The 16,079-nt window shown below is 46.5% G+C and overlaps 1 protein-coding gene across 1 annotated transcript in view; it reads right to left on the reverse strand.

Moving 5' to 3' along the window:
* Window positions 1-571: 571 nt before the first annotated feature.
* The window catches only part of LOC135385931 (neural cell adhesion molecule 1-A-like), a 227,467-nt gene continuing 211,959 nt past the window's right edge, over window positions 572-16,079 (reverse strand). Inside the window, exons 6-10 of the mRNA XM_064615563.1 lie at window positions 15,138-15,434; window positions 4,500-4,832; window positions 2,531-2,821; window positions 1,862-1,989; window positions 572-819 (exon numbers count right to left, since the gene is read on the reverse strand). Of these exons, the coding sequence (XP_064471633.1) occupies window positions 637-819; window positions 1,862-1,989; window positions 2,531-2,821; window positions 4,500-4,832; window positions 15,138-15,434 (1,232 nt within the window). The 3' untranslated portion in view covers window positions 572-636. The remainder of the gene's footprint in view (window positions 820-1,861; window positions 1,990-2,530; window positions 2,822-4,499; window positions 4,833-15,137; window positions 15,435-16,079) is intronic.

A 16,079-nucleotide genomic window follows, 5' to 3' on the forward strand; every position in this document is an offset into this window, starting at 1 on the left:
AAGACTGAACACATCAGGCCCACGGGGAAGTTCACAAGGAGCGTTCGCTTGCCAAGATGATTCCACCACTACCACCAAAGCCTAGCCAAACGAGGAGGCTGAGTTCAGATTCCTAGTTAACCCAACACAGTGTTGTGTAACATATGCCCCAGTCTTTGCGATGCCCGCGACACGGTTCTCATCCAACAGTCACTCCATGTAGTCGTCTGTCTGAACCAGTCTGGACTCCTCTTTAGCAACACTTTCCTTTCAACCCACTGCACCAACTTGCTTCCTTCCTGCTCTTTGTGTTACCATTTCAGGGCTTACGTATTCGTAGCTGCATTTCCTACCACAATTTTCGCACAACTTAGGTACAAATACAACTTTCGTATAGTTCAGTAGTATTTAGGTGGTTTGTGAGCAATTGCACTCGTTATTATTGTACTCGCGAGCTATTTCCTTATTTTGTTCCTACTACGCGACCCATGGTTTTCTTTCTTATGAAGATGAGCGCAGTAAAAATTCTGTTCAGCAAGTACAAGGACGACAGATGTGCCGAGAAGGACGTAAAAAGTTCGTTCCGAAGAAGTAAAAAGGTATCATTGTATGTTACATATGTTACATATGGTACAATATTTACACATTTCTTTCTCGTTATAATAACACGCTGCCGTACATTTGTAGAGGCAGTTTTTCACAAACATCTTTGTGGTAATGTGTCACCACTTCCACTGTTTCAATGTTCTCGTGTTTGTATTCCACCTTCCTCTGTGCACCGAGTGGAATGGAAAACATCTCACTTCCATCACTTCTCATTTCTTGATGCGGAAGCTTGTCCTGAAATCGTTACAAAAGTCGTATTTCAAAACTATGTATACAGTACACTATTTATGGATCACGACAATGCACGTAATTTTCATTCATGTAAAGCGTTGTGGAATACATGCGGTGAAACACCTCATCCCATTGTCATTCATGTAGTTGTTGTTGTTGTTGGAATACATGTTGCGCCGCACACGTGACCGCAGGCTCCCGAGTGGTATTAGAGCGGTATTATACCCCTATTAGGTATTAGACCCTTAATAGAGCATGGAAGGCACTTGAAACATATACTTTTACCACGTGACATGAACACCCACTACCAGGAACCATCATGCAAAATATTTCCCTTGGAAAGTACGAATATCCCGAGAAAGTCAAGTTTACCAGAATGCGCGCGTCAGTCAGCATCGAGTTAGTTAGCACTTTTCATTGGCTTGCGAGAATCGTCTGCGAGCGAGAACGACCGGCCGAAATTATCCTCAGTCCTACCAGGCAGTCCGTGCAGCATGTCGCCAGACAAATAGGTTGACCTACCTTACCTGTAAATCTACCTCAATTACCTTCTTTTTACCGGCCGAGACGCTGGAGGGGCGGTGCGAAATGCAAGTACAAGAAAAAAAAAAGGAATAAAGAAAGGAGGCGGCGCGCCCCACTATTGGATGACTGACATGACGTCACAGACTGGCAACCAAGGGAAGCAGCTTTCCTAACCCGCTAGATTTAAAGCTCTCTTGCGCATCGCGAGCTCATACTTTTTGTGCGAATCCCTCGGCCTCTATTCCTAATTTCTACACCTCCTGACATTTTTTTTTCGCGTCCTTCCATGCTCCTTTCAGATTACGTTAGGAAATATGATTGCTTCTCAGATAATATACGCAATCCTCCTCATTCGTTCACTGGGCACGTTGGGTGACGGCAAAGCTTCGGGTTAAAAAATGTAGTGCTCGGCACAGGGTACGAGGACGTCGAAGCGGCTTCCCTCACAATTACGTTAGTGAATTCGGGATTGGTAAGCCATTTAAAAGTGAGGCCAAAGTGCCGTTTCAGGACTACTTGCCTCGTGTCTTCGTCGCCTTTTAAAGTAACACACGACTAAGATAATTAATCCAAGGAGCAGAGGACAGCTCACTGTCGGGCCAAGTATTGGTCCAAGCGCAGTCGTCTGTTCATCACTACTTCCGTTCACTGGAAAAAGAAAAGTTTGACCATAAATGCTGCGAGAAATTTACAATGTACAGAATTATGCGTGTTTCTGACTCTTGTCTCGTTGTTTGGTCATCGGTTGCATACGCAGTAGGCGTCATTAGTATCGAAGAGCTTCAATGCAAAACTCGCATTTCGGCTAAAGGTAAAAAATGCTTCGTGCAGACTTTGCAACGCTTAAGAAAATTGCAGGTAAAAAAAACACAAGCACTCCGATATGTCACGGCTGCATCCACGAGGTTGGTCGATAAGTGGATAAAGTTTACTGAGAAAACACTAATAGACAGGGGAGAAGCTATCTGAAGCAGCGCTAATGTCCACCAACCAAAAAGTATTCTTTTTCAAGGGGGTAACCCGGGCGAGTTTGTACGTACTTCAGGGTAAAAGACAGCGCAAAGAGACGAAACCCCAAGAGAATACGTATACACACACAGCGCTCGTGTGTGTCTCTTCTGTTGGTGTTTCGGCGTTGTTTTTCTCCTGAAGTCTTCTTTCTATTACGATAATGAAAGAATGTACTCACACGTTGTCGGCATTGCCGCTCTCATCGAAGAAATTGTAATATTTAGAAAACTGCTGTTTTCAATTCCATTTGTAGTGTACACAAGGAGAGTGTAATGGAACCCAGGTTCTAGTTCGCTAACATGAAACCTTGGAGATGGAGACATGATCCGCTTGATAAGTACGTTGTTTGAAGCGTCTCGTAGTTCCAGAACAAAGGTGTGATGATCATTGCTTTTTCGCTGACATTCGATGAAGAAAGAAGAATGGGTCTTATTCAGCACCAGGCATTCTCTTGTGGTGCTTGGTTGTTCTGGAATGACGACATCCACAGTGTGCTATGAGTACTGGAAAGCTATTGCGATATAATCGCTTGCAATTACAAGTAAACCAACTGTAACACTGCACTTAACAAAAGGAAACACACCCAGCAGCAGTTGAGATGGCCTATAACAAAAGAGATAGATCTTCCTACACAGCATATTTTTAACACACGGTCATCCAGCAAGGGCAGTCGCGCTCTTTTGTTATGTTTCATACTATGAAGAAGTAACATTACACAGTCTGTGAACAACAAATAGTTATTCGAACTTTGATATTTCGGCATGAATCGGGAGTTGTTGTGGAGGGGAAAAATGACTCCTCTGTATTGATCTCTGTCTCTCTAACATTTTCCCAAGACTAAGCTTAACCTTATTCGGTATTTTTATTTTTTTACGCGGGATGAAGGATCGTGCAGGACAATATCCCGCTTCATACAGACATATTGCGAAAGCCTTAAACAGGTGAGGTGCAGCATAATAAGGTGACCAAGGCACATTTTCGGTTCCTGCGGGTCTGTGGCCTTCTGGGTGAACTGTGACCAACTCCGTGTTTTCTTTTTTTCAATTTTTTGTTATTTTTCTCTGCTGGGAATAACACTGCCTGAGCGCAGGCCAACATTGCCCTCCTTTCTTTCAATATAAACATGTATCCTCCCCCCCCCCCCCGCCCTTCAACGCAACAGCCGATTACATATAGTAGGCTCCACCTGTCAGCAAGTAACTTGTACTGTAAAGCCAGACTTTTGGCTTTCCGCCTTTTTCTCCTTTGTTTTTCTCTTCCACCCCGTAAACCTCCTGTGACGTGTTGCCATAGGTTGAGCACACACTAGACATTCGAGATCCGTTTTTTGATGCCAGCTCCCGTGACTCAGTGGTTAGCGTGCTGGCCATGTCACGTCGAGACTGGGAGGTACCCGGGTTCGAATCCCGGTGCCGGCTGTGCTGTCTGGGGTTTTTCCTGGGTTTTCCTCAGACGCTTTCAGACATATGTCGGCACAGTTCCCTTAGAAGTCGGCCCAGGACGCACATTCCCCCAGGGCGTCAGTCGTGACGTTGCCCACCTACGTGAGGCCGACAACGGCAAGCCCTTTCACCACCCACCACCGTTATTTGTCTAAGCGCGGGCGACTATGGCAAGCAGTTACATCACCACCACCACCACCGTAATTTGTCTGGGCTTTTTGTTATCTCAGACAAGGGGATACATTATATCAGAGTGCACTTATAAGAAACCAGACAAATTTTATTTTTATTACAAATCAAATCAAGACACGTGTGTAGGAAACATCCGACAAAAAATAAATAAATAAAAAATATGTGCCATCGACAATGCATTAATATGGTTACCCTAAGCTAAGTCTCGTGCCGTCACCGATGTAAAGAGTAGTTTTCACTCGTTGCTCTGTGTCATTGCCTTTCGGCTGCTTGACGCCCACTGTTTGCGTTTTGTCAACAAGATACGACGGTATGCATAAAATTTTGTAATTTGTTGTCTAACCGTCATGCAGCACACAAGCACGCAAGTAGACATAAGAGGAGCGCATAGAAAAGACAGGCGAGACAGAGGAGACAGCACGGCGCTGTCTCTTGTGTCTCCTGTAGTTTTGTGTCACCAACTCGTCCGAAATTTCCGTTGTTATTGACGCACGTGGTAGTCTGAATACGCACCTTTTGGCAATAATCGAAACAGGCACGGCTTCTTTTGAATTCCTACTTCGTTTCGAGCCCAGCATTGAAATGTAGAGTGAAGTTCCTCTGGCAGGGGCACAAACGTGAGCACACTCCGTGAGCCGTGCGTTCTGGCTAAGTTGTCGAAGTTCCGTGCAAATGTCGCCTCCCTGATGGCAACCTCACCCCAGTGACTTTCTTTCATGGACCATCGGAAAGACAGGTTGGTGGAAGGGTCGGCGTCCACTTCGCAGGCCAGAGAGACCTCTTCGAAAGGTGTTGTATACACTATTTGGTAATGGTGTCTCTGAGTGTGCCGGCATCGAGGAGAATCTGCGTTGTAAAGAGTCATCTTGTGAGTGTACTTACGTGAGTACATCACCAGAGTACGCGAGAAAAATTTTATACCTCTAGAGTTATAAATGACAGAGTCAATAAGTGGGACCTTTTTGGGTATAAATGTATACATTCCAGAAAGGTATAAATAGTTTATACCCTAGTGGAGGTCTCGAATAGACGACTTCAGAAAATCCCAGAGAGTTTAGTTCCCATTTGAACTATGGGAACTTGCTAATAACAAAGGAGGACAGGGTCTCCCAAGATCTTTCGGTTTCTTCTCCCTGGGACGATTGTCCACAAGGAGTCAAGGTCAGCGAAGACGAAATGGGAAGGACGGTTCATTTCACTAATTTCCCGGGATGCAACGCGTACACGAGAAGCGCTGGGATTTTCTGAAACCATCTTATGATACCTCTTGGGTACACAAACCATACCACTACAAAGGTATATTATAGTTCAGTTTGCAACAAACTTTTGATAGAGGGAATTAAAAAGTCACCTTTGGAAGGAAGAAAAGAAAAAAAAATCTTGACGACATATACACGTACTACAAACACAAGCAAACGCATATTCACAACATGGGTGTGAACTGGAGAGCAGAGCTCGAGCACATTATGCTGATTATATTCCCCATGCAAAAAAAGAAACAGAAAAAAAAAAGGAATTGAAAAGAAACGTAGAAACGTTTCAAGGAGCAAGACCACTCGGCGAGTTTGGCAGTGGGAGCGACATTTACAGGTCAACAAATGCTGATATACTGCAGCGACTTGGCAAATTGAGGAGCAGCCTTCGCCGGGCAAGCGACTCTACGGGTGAGGACGGCAAGATTTAATTATTGCAGGTACAGATATTACGCAGCCATAAACTCTCGGTGTGGATTCAAATGCTACTTTACTGATGTCTGTGTTTCTCAATTAAATTGCTGTTTAAAAAAATAGTGATGTAATGCAACACGTTGCTGAAGTAAAGGTATAAAAAAGCATAAGGACATATGAACACGCTGAAGGTTTAAGCAGCCTCGCCCACACCGTAGGAGGTATAGCGTTGGTGGTCTATACATTTCACATGGTATACACCGGGTATATAAACGCGTGGTGATCAGGTATAAAGGTGCTACGTTAGCCCTACTATATACCTCTTTATACGTTTGTGCAGGGTTGGAGGTGGTGATGATGACGGTGATGTGATTAAAAAAAAGGATGTGATAAGAGGTGTAAATTGGCACTTTATACCTTTCCTATACACTTCAAATGTATACGACTAAAGCAGAAGGTATAAAAGAGGTATAATAACCCATTATTATACCTTTTTTTATACCTTTTTGTCTAACATTGGTGGTGCGTGTTCTTAATCCCTTGGATAAACTGAGGGAGTCTGAACGGGACCGCGCAACACTCCAAGAAAAAATGGAGTACATCCAACTTTTTGCTATACTGTTAAATCAGAGGGTACATTTAAATAGCGTAACATTTACTGTTCTTTTCGGAAGCGTGAAAGTTATATAGCGCCGAAGAGTGTAACTCGTAACCATTTAAGGGAGTAAACACTACTCTGGGGGGGGGGGGGGAAATGAGGTTTTTAAATGTAGTTTGCTGACGTCAGATTTCGTTGGATTTTTTTTAGTCATCAGGATTGGTGTTGAGATCCAGTGCCTGATGTCGTCCTGGCCGTACACACTTACGTCAGACTTATGACCACACGAACTGACAAAGAGGGTGACGCTCGCTCTGCGCACATGATTGAGCGGTCGTGACGCATGAGTTGGAATGTGTCCGACACAGACACTCGACTCACAAACACGATCTTTCAGAGAAATTGTGAATAGTATACAATCTGTATCAGCACAGCACACCATCGTCACCTCAACAGGCAGTGACCTCTGTTGCCACATCGTGTCTGTTGCTTCCAGCACCGTGTGCCCGAGATTTCCGTGAAAGAATCATAAGGCAGGTTGTCGAAATTATCATCAAGCATACCCTGTGGAACGTGTAGCATGTAGCCTCACGTAGCACATGTAGCAGGTCGCGGTACGCCGCTGTCGACCGCACCACACTCGTGCGGGGAGGCTTAGATATTATCGTCGCGTATCTCGCCGACCGCGGGTCTCTCCGTTTCACCCAGCAAGACTGTGGCCATGGTGTTCACTCGTCGATCATTCGCGAGGTTCCCGCTCGTCACTGAAGGTTCACCACTGCCATTTGTCCCGTACTGCAAGTACCTGGGCGTGTGGTACTCGACCGTGACCTTTCCTGGTCTCGCCACATTAAGACTCTCACCACCAAGATCAACAGCTACGTGGCGGTTCTTCGTTGCCTCGCTGGGTTGCGATGGGGCCCGTCATTCTCTGACCTCCGCCGTGTCCACCAGTCCCTCGTGCTGGGTTCTCTCCGGTATAGCCTTCCCATCTTGCATGGTATCAGCCGAAGCAGAAATCGAGATCTCATTCTTTAGCCAAGCCAGGAGCCTCCGCATCTGCTATTGGGAGTCCCTTCGACGACCGAGACATACTCTGTCCTAGCCGAGGCACGCGAACCGCCGATCGATGTCCTGCGGGACGGCGCAACCCTCCGCGTTCTCGCACGGTACCTTACTCGACATCCTTTTCACTACCTTCGCCACCTCGATGAAGACTGTCCGGCCTCGACTTGGTCGTGGTCTCGTTCGCCTCAAAGGGTCCGTCCCTGCACAGTTCTCCCTACCCTCGCAGGCCCTTGCGATGTGGACGCTTGCAAGACCCGAGATCTGTGCCACTATCCCCGGCCTCCAGAGTAAGAACGATGTGCCTGTGACAGTAGCCCGCCAGCTCGCGCTCGAGCATATCAGTTCGGCATATCCGCTGGGGCCCGCCATCTATACTGATGGATCGGTAGCGAATGAGTCATCAGCAGCGGCCTACTACGTCTCGCAGGAAAACCGTGACCTCGCCCTCCGACTTCCCTACACAGTGTTCTCCACAAATGCGGAGCTGCTCGGACTGCTTGCCGCTCTGCGGCATATCGCTGAATCTGTGCCTGATGCGTGGGTCGTTCTCACAGACAGCACACGTTTTCTGGGACACCCTGTATACCATCACCTTATATGATTAGTTGCGGAGCATACGGTATAGGTTGGATTCGTTTGTGGATTCCAGCCATGATTAAGTTGAACAGCTTGTGCAAAAGTACACTGCACTGCGAGACCCCTCGCTGAAAAGATATGGTGGAACGAACGTACCCACTGAAAGACACGCCAAGCGTACTGTGTGACAAGTAACGTAGGAGGTGTCTCAGGAGACTCCCGGTGATCCTAGATTCAGAAAAGCGCCGTTAAACAGGCTGGGCTCCTTACAGAGTCGTATGCTTTCTTCGCACCTAAGAACAGGGCTAGGGCCAACACGGTCCAGTGGCTACTTCAACAATTACGCAGAGTGTGCCCCGCCTGTCTTTCCTGAAGGCTGCAATATGTCCAGGGAAGTAGCGGCCTTGCTCTAAAGCCCATGAAATCCTCTTTTGTACGATGTTTTCCAGTAGCTTGTCAACACACGATGATAGGGCGATGGGATGATACGAGTACAGTTGGACAGTTGGTCAGGCGGTCTGCTCATCTTCTGTGTAGTTGTTGTTTTTGAGTGTTGAGAGAGCTCAGCTAATCTCTGGTCAGCTCTTCTTTGATAATGGGATGACTCGGGCGTGTTGCTATCAGAGAGCATGCTTCCTGAAGACCAGACTTTGTTGAATAGGCGGAGGAGACAGCCAAGTTGCTCGTCGCCTAGATTCTTGAGTGTCTGATTCGATATTCTGTCTGGTCGAACGGCGCTGCATCGTTTTAAGCAACCGAGAGCCTCATTTGTGATAAATCTCTGGCATAGTCGTGTGCTATATCATTTGGCCCTCTTTTAGATGCAACAATGACAGCGATATCAGCTGGTTTGCCGGTTGTGATAGGCCTTCTATGGCTCTCAGTGCGCTCTATACTTTTGCTTCCGGGGTGTGAGCATTCAGAGACTCACTAAACGGATTCCACTGTGTTCGCCTCAGTTTTAAGACGTGTCTTCTGTGGGCAGCCGGGACACGCTTGGGAGAGATTCAATCGACCTAAAGCCCTGCGCTTACTGTTTTTTTCTGCTGTAGTGCCGTTTTACTCGGCGTTCATGACTGATAATAACGCCGAAAACCCGTCACGAATTAGTGGAGTTGTTCCTATGCAGTTTGATGTCACGCGTGGCAAGAGCAGACGATTAATGTTGAGAGTATCTCAGAATTCCCTCTCTGAAAAGCGAAGGAAACGTCACTCGGACAAGGCCAGTCAATGAGCGGCAACTCCAATCAGGGAGCGACTGGAGGGCCCTTGGCGACAGACCGGCCGGCGGGCGGGAGGGACGGCGTATGCTGTTCGCCGAGAGTTTGTGATCGGCTTGTGGAATGTGGTTTTCGGTTGGCGTCGGACGTGTTCCTACAGCCAGGAGCGTAACACCGTGTTCCACACCACTTGGTCACGTCAGCACTCGCACTGGTAAGCGAAAGTCGGCGTATGTACCGACAACTTTTCACTCAGGTTGCGGTGCGAACGCTAAGCAGACGACCTCCGAGACAATCGCATGCGCTGCGCTTTCATTCGCGTGCTTGGCTGAAGTCATTATGGTGTTTCTATCATTGGGGCTTGCTTAGCCCTGGTGCTGCAGAAGGAGTGCGGGTATTGAAAACAAATTATTAATGTAAGCTGCTTTCGGAAGAGAAACTTGACCAAGTTGACTGTGAAGCGGTGACGAATATTACCGTATCGGTCTGATACACACATTTCCGGATGCGATAGTCCCTTTACGATCAGGAACATGCACAGAGGTAAGGTGGGAAACTATCTGCGTGCTACTTAATAAAAACAAGTAAGGAGAAAAAAAAAACGTCTTTATGCAGTCAAGCAGGCAGTCTACCATATAGTATTCACCATAGCATGGGTGAAACATGGAAGTGTTTCACCCATGTGGTTACGTTTTTCGCTTTTCTTGGCAAATTACTCCGGCGTCTAGGCAGCAGCACAATGGGGACGTTATCGGGCTCGGTTTTCCAGGCAGTCAGGGTCTGATCAATGGCATTCACATATCGGGGCGGCCTCATGTACGTCGGATCACCGTTGTTGATGATTAATATCTGTGTGGCCTTGATCTTCACCTTCTGCGGCACTCTTAAGAAACTTATCAGCCAGTAAATTGCAGGTAACTTTTGATGTGTAATCCAATCACATGGCTTAATTCGACTAGCGCGACCTACGTTTCCATTTTGTTATTTCTACTTCTATTCTATTCTATGGGCTCCTTTTATGACGCGTTTTCAGCCTGATAAATTTGTCCAAAGTGTTAAGCCACAAAGTTCCTCTTACCGTAGTGCTCGTGTACGAGCTCTACATTACAGCATGGACTGTGTTTAGTATGTGAAAATAGTTTGTGTCTAGTAGCAAGCCTGTACAATTTCCAGATAACCCAAATATATTGCCGCTCTCTGTTTTTCCTTATTACGCTTCCATGTGGATGTCTCAAAATGCAAATAATCTGACAGACGTGGTGCTGAATTTTTAACAGCATGATGGTCACAAATAAGTAATAGGCTCCTGTACATGGATAGCCAATATACTGGCGTAACACAAACATGGGATCCCTTTCGAGGACATCGTAATAACAAAAGCAGAATGTTGACATCCCGAGATAGCCATTATACTGCACGCGTACCATGTACGAGTACCTCAACTTCCGGAACTAATGCACAAGATCTTTTAGCTCCATGTCCCGCTTACACTGGATTTGGTTCTTAGGCACATGATCACCCTGAAGGACGTTAAACGAGCAAGGAAACGACAGTTTAGACGAGCTGAACCCGAGCTTAGTTTGTCAGGCTGTGCCTCAGGAGCAACAGCGAAAAATATTTTTGCACAGCATCTTCGTATTGGTTTACATCCGATATTTAATTTACAATAGCACTGTGCATACGGAGTTTGACGACGGCTTCTTACAGGGACGGTCGCATCCGGAAACACATCTATGAAACCGATACCAGTATGTTCGACATCGACCGACGATGTACTTCACTATTTTTTTCGTCCGAAAAGCGCTCAGATAGTGAACGGGTTCTGAAGAAGCAACCTCTGCAGCTGCGGAGTAGATCTCTACCCGAGAAACGTCATCATGACGTTGGTAGGCAGACTGAAAACGAAGCTAATCGGAAGGGGAAGGCTGGTTTCCAGGAATGGGCACTTGTTCGCTGCCTCATATTGAAAGAAAAGTAGGACGGAAGGTCGCGTCCCTCAGAGACCATCAAGACCGTGGCTTTCGGGCGCGACCTTGTTCGCCCCTAGTTTTGAGCGTAGTTCAACTCTACGAAATTGGTGGCGCTGTCGAACATTATGACGTCTCTGGTTACAAACAAGGAGAGATCTATTGCAGATGCTCCGAGGGCTTGACGTCACTCCCCCCTTAGTGGAGGAGCACTAACCACAAAGTACCAAAGAGTCAGAGGGTGGCCCTCCTAGGAGAAAGGTGCCGTCCAGACGCCCTCGCCCGCACGCCTGCGGCATTGCTTTTCTGAAGATCGCACCCTGATTGGTTCTTAGAGAGTGATGTTTTCTGGTTTTTCCAGAGAGGGAATTTCGGCGTCTGCTCTTGTCATGTACTCCATCGAATAACAGCCAAACTATGCTACCCATTCGCGTGGAATTTTCGATACCGTGAACAATGGTCCCCAAGGAATAAACTGACACTACAACTTCAAAATCTACTGGAACAGGGGCGACTGCTCCTTCAAATTTCGGAGAGCCATGCCAGTGTGACGTCGGGGCGGAGGGGGAGTGTTATCTCGTTCGCAATTTAAGATTCGTCTGCTACTGACAAGAGGCGACGCTATGTGCCTTCTGTAGCGGCCGCACCGAGCTGTGCAGCGTTGATGACGAATTGCCGTTACACGACGGTTCTACTTGTTGACAGCGGCGTAGCGTGAGTTCCCCGCGCCTGGGAACAAATGAGTATCGCCTCCCCCCGATCCCCATACAAGACACATAACGGGAATGCATCAGAATCCCCCCAGCCAAACGGAAGCGCTTCGTGGACTTTGCACTTTGGTTGCTTCAGTTCGAGAATAAGCGCTGCTGTCTCAACGCACACAGTCTATTGCCGCAGAACACAGGATGCAATTTTGCATTGACGTGTTATATCGAACCTCGCTTCAATGGCCTTCGTCTCTGAGGCGCCCAGAAGATCGTTCCAACAGCGCCCAATGTTACAAAAAAAAATTGAGATTTTTTTTTTCAAGTGATAAACAGTTTCACTGTTTTTTTTGTTCATAATATTTTATTTAACTACACAAGTTACACAAGTAGCTTCTCAGGTTACACTTTCCTTGTAACTAACACCATCGCGAACTATCGTTACAAGAATGTCACACTGCTAAAAATATGTACAATCTACCATTCGTATGTACACGTATCAGGCAAAATTTGACCGAAAAATTGGTTGTGATTGTGTGTTTTTATTTCGTACTATTTTCCTCTCTGTCGATAATTTACGCCCAAAAAATATTGTGCGCGGTGCGACGCCACTGCTTGTTGGCACTACATGTTTCGTCACATGGGCGCGTGGACCTCTTGATATGTGATGGCAGCTGCACGAAGCAGCGATAGAAGGTGGGCTTCGTGTGTGTGTGGTAGCCGATCATCTGCTGTGCACGTGCCAGACCTAGTTTTATGAAGCGATCTAAAGCTACTCCACAATCGATGTGATGCGATGTGATAAAGAAAAAAATGGTGATGTGAGTTTCGACGAAGTCGAACTGGCTACCATACACTTACACACAGAAAGTACAAACAGATGATGAAAAAACAATGCTCAGAGAAGAAGAGAGATGATAATGGAGTTCAACATGTAGTTCAAAAGTTTCGACCGAGTAAAATGTCGGATGGCTGGGGGCACATACGTTCAGCGAGTCATAGAAATCGAAAACACAATCGAAAACATGTGTGTGTGTGCGTGTGCGTGTGCGTGCGTGCGTGCGTGCGTGTGTGCGTGTGTGTGTGTGTGTGTGTGTGCGCGTGCGTGCGTGCGTGCGCGCGCGCGTTTGCCTTGCACTTCTCATTTAAATGAGCTCCATTTCCCGGAGCAGAAACAAACTCATTCACTGGTTCGGGCGATATCAGTTCAATCAAAGGCTTCCAACTGACTCCTCAATCTTGTATAAAACTGCGTATGCCTAATTTCACCGTGTTGTTACTGCTTGGTTCTCGCTCCGCAGAACCAACAGGAATCAATCGAGCACAAGTGAAGAAATCACTGCTCGTGTGGTTTAGTCGAGGATCGGGATGGGATTCCCAGGGGGCCCCCCCCTAAATTAAGAGAAGAAATCAATATACGAAAGGCGGGACTGCAAAACAACTGCGTTGCCTGAGTATTGAGGCGTTCATGCCCCAGGATGGCACACAAAAGGCTGGGCCTGCAACAACCAACTGGGCTTTAAGGTACGAAGTGGTTTGCGTCTATAGCACTGTTCAACAATGGCACGTGTGTTATGCTAGAGTTACTAATGGTCGATATAACGGAATAAACTTTAAGGCTGTTGTTCATGCCTTTCCTTGTTCATAACGCTTCCTCGGCCATACGTAAGATACTGGGTGCAGTAAAACAATGCAGCACCAGGGTAACCGCCACGACCTTCGAAAAATAACAATACACAACGTAGCAAATACAGCAAGCATTGGGAGACGCTATTTATGCATGGTTGGGATTTTCACGTAGTATGGTTCATATTTGCGGGAAAAAGCCCTCGACATCATCACTCATCATTTAATTGTTCTTGTTATTGCACGATGAAGAGCCGATGACGCATGGAATGACTATGCGATTCGAGACAATACTTCCGAGAATATCCGGATCCGACAAGATAAGGTAATCGTAACAACACTCTGGATGGACTCGCGCAAATATATTCGCTTTAGACATTGCGTTTGGGTGTTCGGACATTGCTGAACTGTTTTCATTAACAGTCGTCGCTACTGAATCCCGCTGCCATCGGTCACAATACACAGAACACGCGCAGCTACAGTACGTCGACGGAACCGCTGGTGTTTGCGAAGAACAGTGAGACGGTTGCCGACCGAAGACGTTAGTAGAAATATGCCGTGTAACATCCCTTCCTTTCCGCTAGGGAAAACGGATCGTGCCTGCTCTAGCTGGACCTCACGCAGCATCAGAGAAATCAGCCGCGCATTACGGACAACGCACGACATAAATGAGGCTAAATAAAATATATGATTTACCCATGAGGCAACACCCCTCTGCCACACAGTGTTTAACGCGCAGGAATATCTGGTAGCCGCCTTATCTGGGTCGTGCTACCACTCGCTAACCTGAGTGAGTGTTGGAAACAGCCTTGCACTACCGGTCCACTGCCATGCAAACGCGCATTCAGCTAGGATGTATTGTCCATTGAACTTTGAACACGAGAAAGCACTCGAAGAGAACATAGGACCTTTCAAAAGACAGTTGCGCCATCCAGTTTAGTTTCTTCTGTATGGCGATGGCTGAATAAATGCTTCTGGCCGTCCCTGTGAAACAAACGAATTTCCGCTTCAATAGTATCAGATACTTTTGTCATTATAAGTGTCCTAACAAGTTCAGTTCGGAAATAATTAGGATATACCTTTATTGCTCCCTCATTCCAAGCCTGCATAATTCTATCTTTGCTTTCGCGCTTTTCTCCTTCTCCACAATAGCCGCTAATATATATTACTTGTGACCGTCCAGCTTCTTCCTCTTTGGCGTCTGTTGGAGGTTACTATCACATACACAATGACAGTAGAAAGACTGTCCCAAGCCAATGATGCCCTATCCAGAGAGTAATGTTAAAGAATGGATTTCTTTTTCTCTTTTTTATTTTTTTTCTCACTCTGCAGGAGGCAGTCATACTATACGAAAGGCTTATAAATCGGCCAAAAAAGACATCCTGCTAAAGCGCAGTAGATTCACAGCAACGAATAGGCGAGGGTATGTAGCACGTTATTGGAAATTGATTGGCAACCTTGTCCTATCTCCACGCTTCTACACCTCGTACTTCGACAGCTTTAGAAGCCCCCAGGCTACCTTTGGGTACTTTGGGACTGCAAGGTTTCAATGCATATCTGTAGAATCTGGGGACGGCGCCGAATCACAGCTTAGGTGTCTTGCCATTCCATGTCGCGCAGTTTTGTCACGTTTTTCCAAATCCCGCCTAAAGAAAAGTAACTCACGTCTCACAGGTCAATGTTACGTTAGAAAGTTCCTTGTAATGTTTCCAGTAGGCAACTTACGTTGTATCCGGAGGCGCAGTGTCTTGCTAGTTGACACGCCCTCTGGATTGGTCACCCTGCACGAGTAGTTGCCGGAATCTGACGACTGGACGTTCCTTAGCACGAGGTACCTCTGGTTGACGATAAGAAAGCCGCTGTTGGAGTCGTTCTGTGCAACTGGGAAACCATTGAACTCCCACACGACGTCGGTTATGCTCGGGTATGCTGAAGCGTTGCACACGAAGAATATGTCGTGTCCTTCGAAAATTCTCGACTCCCTCAGACCGGCTCCAAATTCCAGTGTCACCTGAGGTTTATCTGAAAGAAGTCAATTGGGGAACGTTTATTACTAAGGGGTATAAAGGGAGACCGGCCCTTCGAAATAGATCGTGTTAACTCCACAGCTTGAGCAGCACGACATACGGTGGATGAACTCTTACGCAACGGCGTTCAATAATTAACTGATGTAGGATCTCGACGGGGGAAATCTCCGCTAATTATCGACAGACCGAGTTTCCTATGGAGAGAGATTTCTTCAAATCATAGGAGGCCATGCCTAAATTGAATGGCACACTTCGAGATTCAAGCAAATATTGGAGCAGTTCTGTCGAGCATCAACTTGTCCCTTCAGTGAACTGGCACTATTTCTTCCTCGTGCACTCTAGAGACGCCAGCAGGAAATTATTACTCAATGCAGTGAAAGCGTAACATGAAGCACACGGCGTGAAACTTAGCCACCACCATGGGAGTACCACGTAAGGGAATGGAAATCGCAGAAGAAAGAAAAACACGGGCTACACTAAATACTTATCTGAATTGCGCATTGATTTTATGTATCGGAGTTTCGTTGAACAGTATGTTTTTCTTCGCTCAGCGAGCAGAAGACAGAAAGAAAAAAAGAGAAACAAATTACGATGATACAATGTGATAGAGGGCCCCATGAACGATGCATAATTTACGCGC

Source organism: Ornithodoros turicata, chromosome 2, assembly GCF_037126465.1.
Source record: "Ornithodoros turicata isolate Travis chromosome 2, ASM3712646v1, whole genome shotgun sequence".
Lineage (NCBI taxonomy): Eukaryota > Metazoa > Arthropoda > Arachnida > Ixodida > Argasidae > Ornithodoros > Ornithodoros turicata.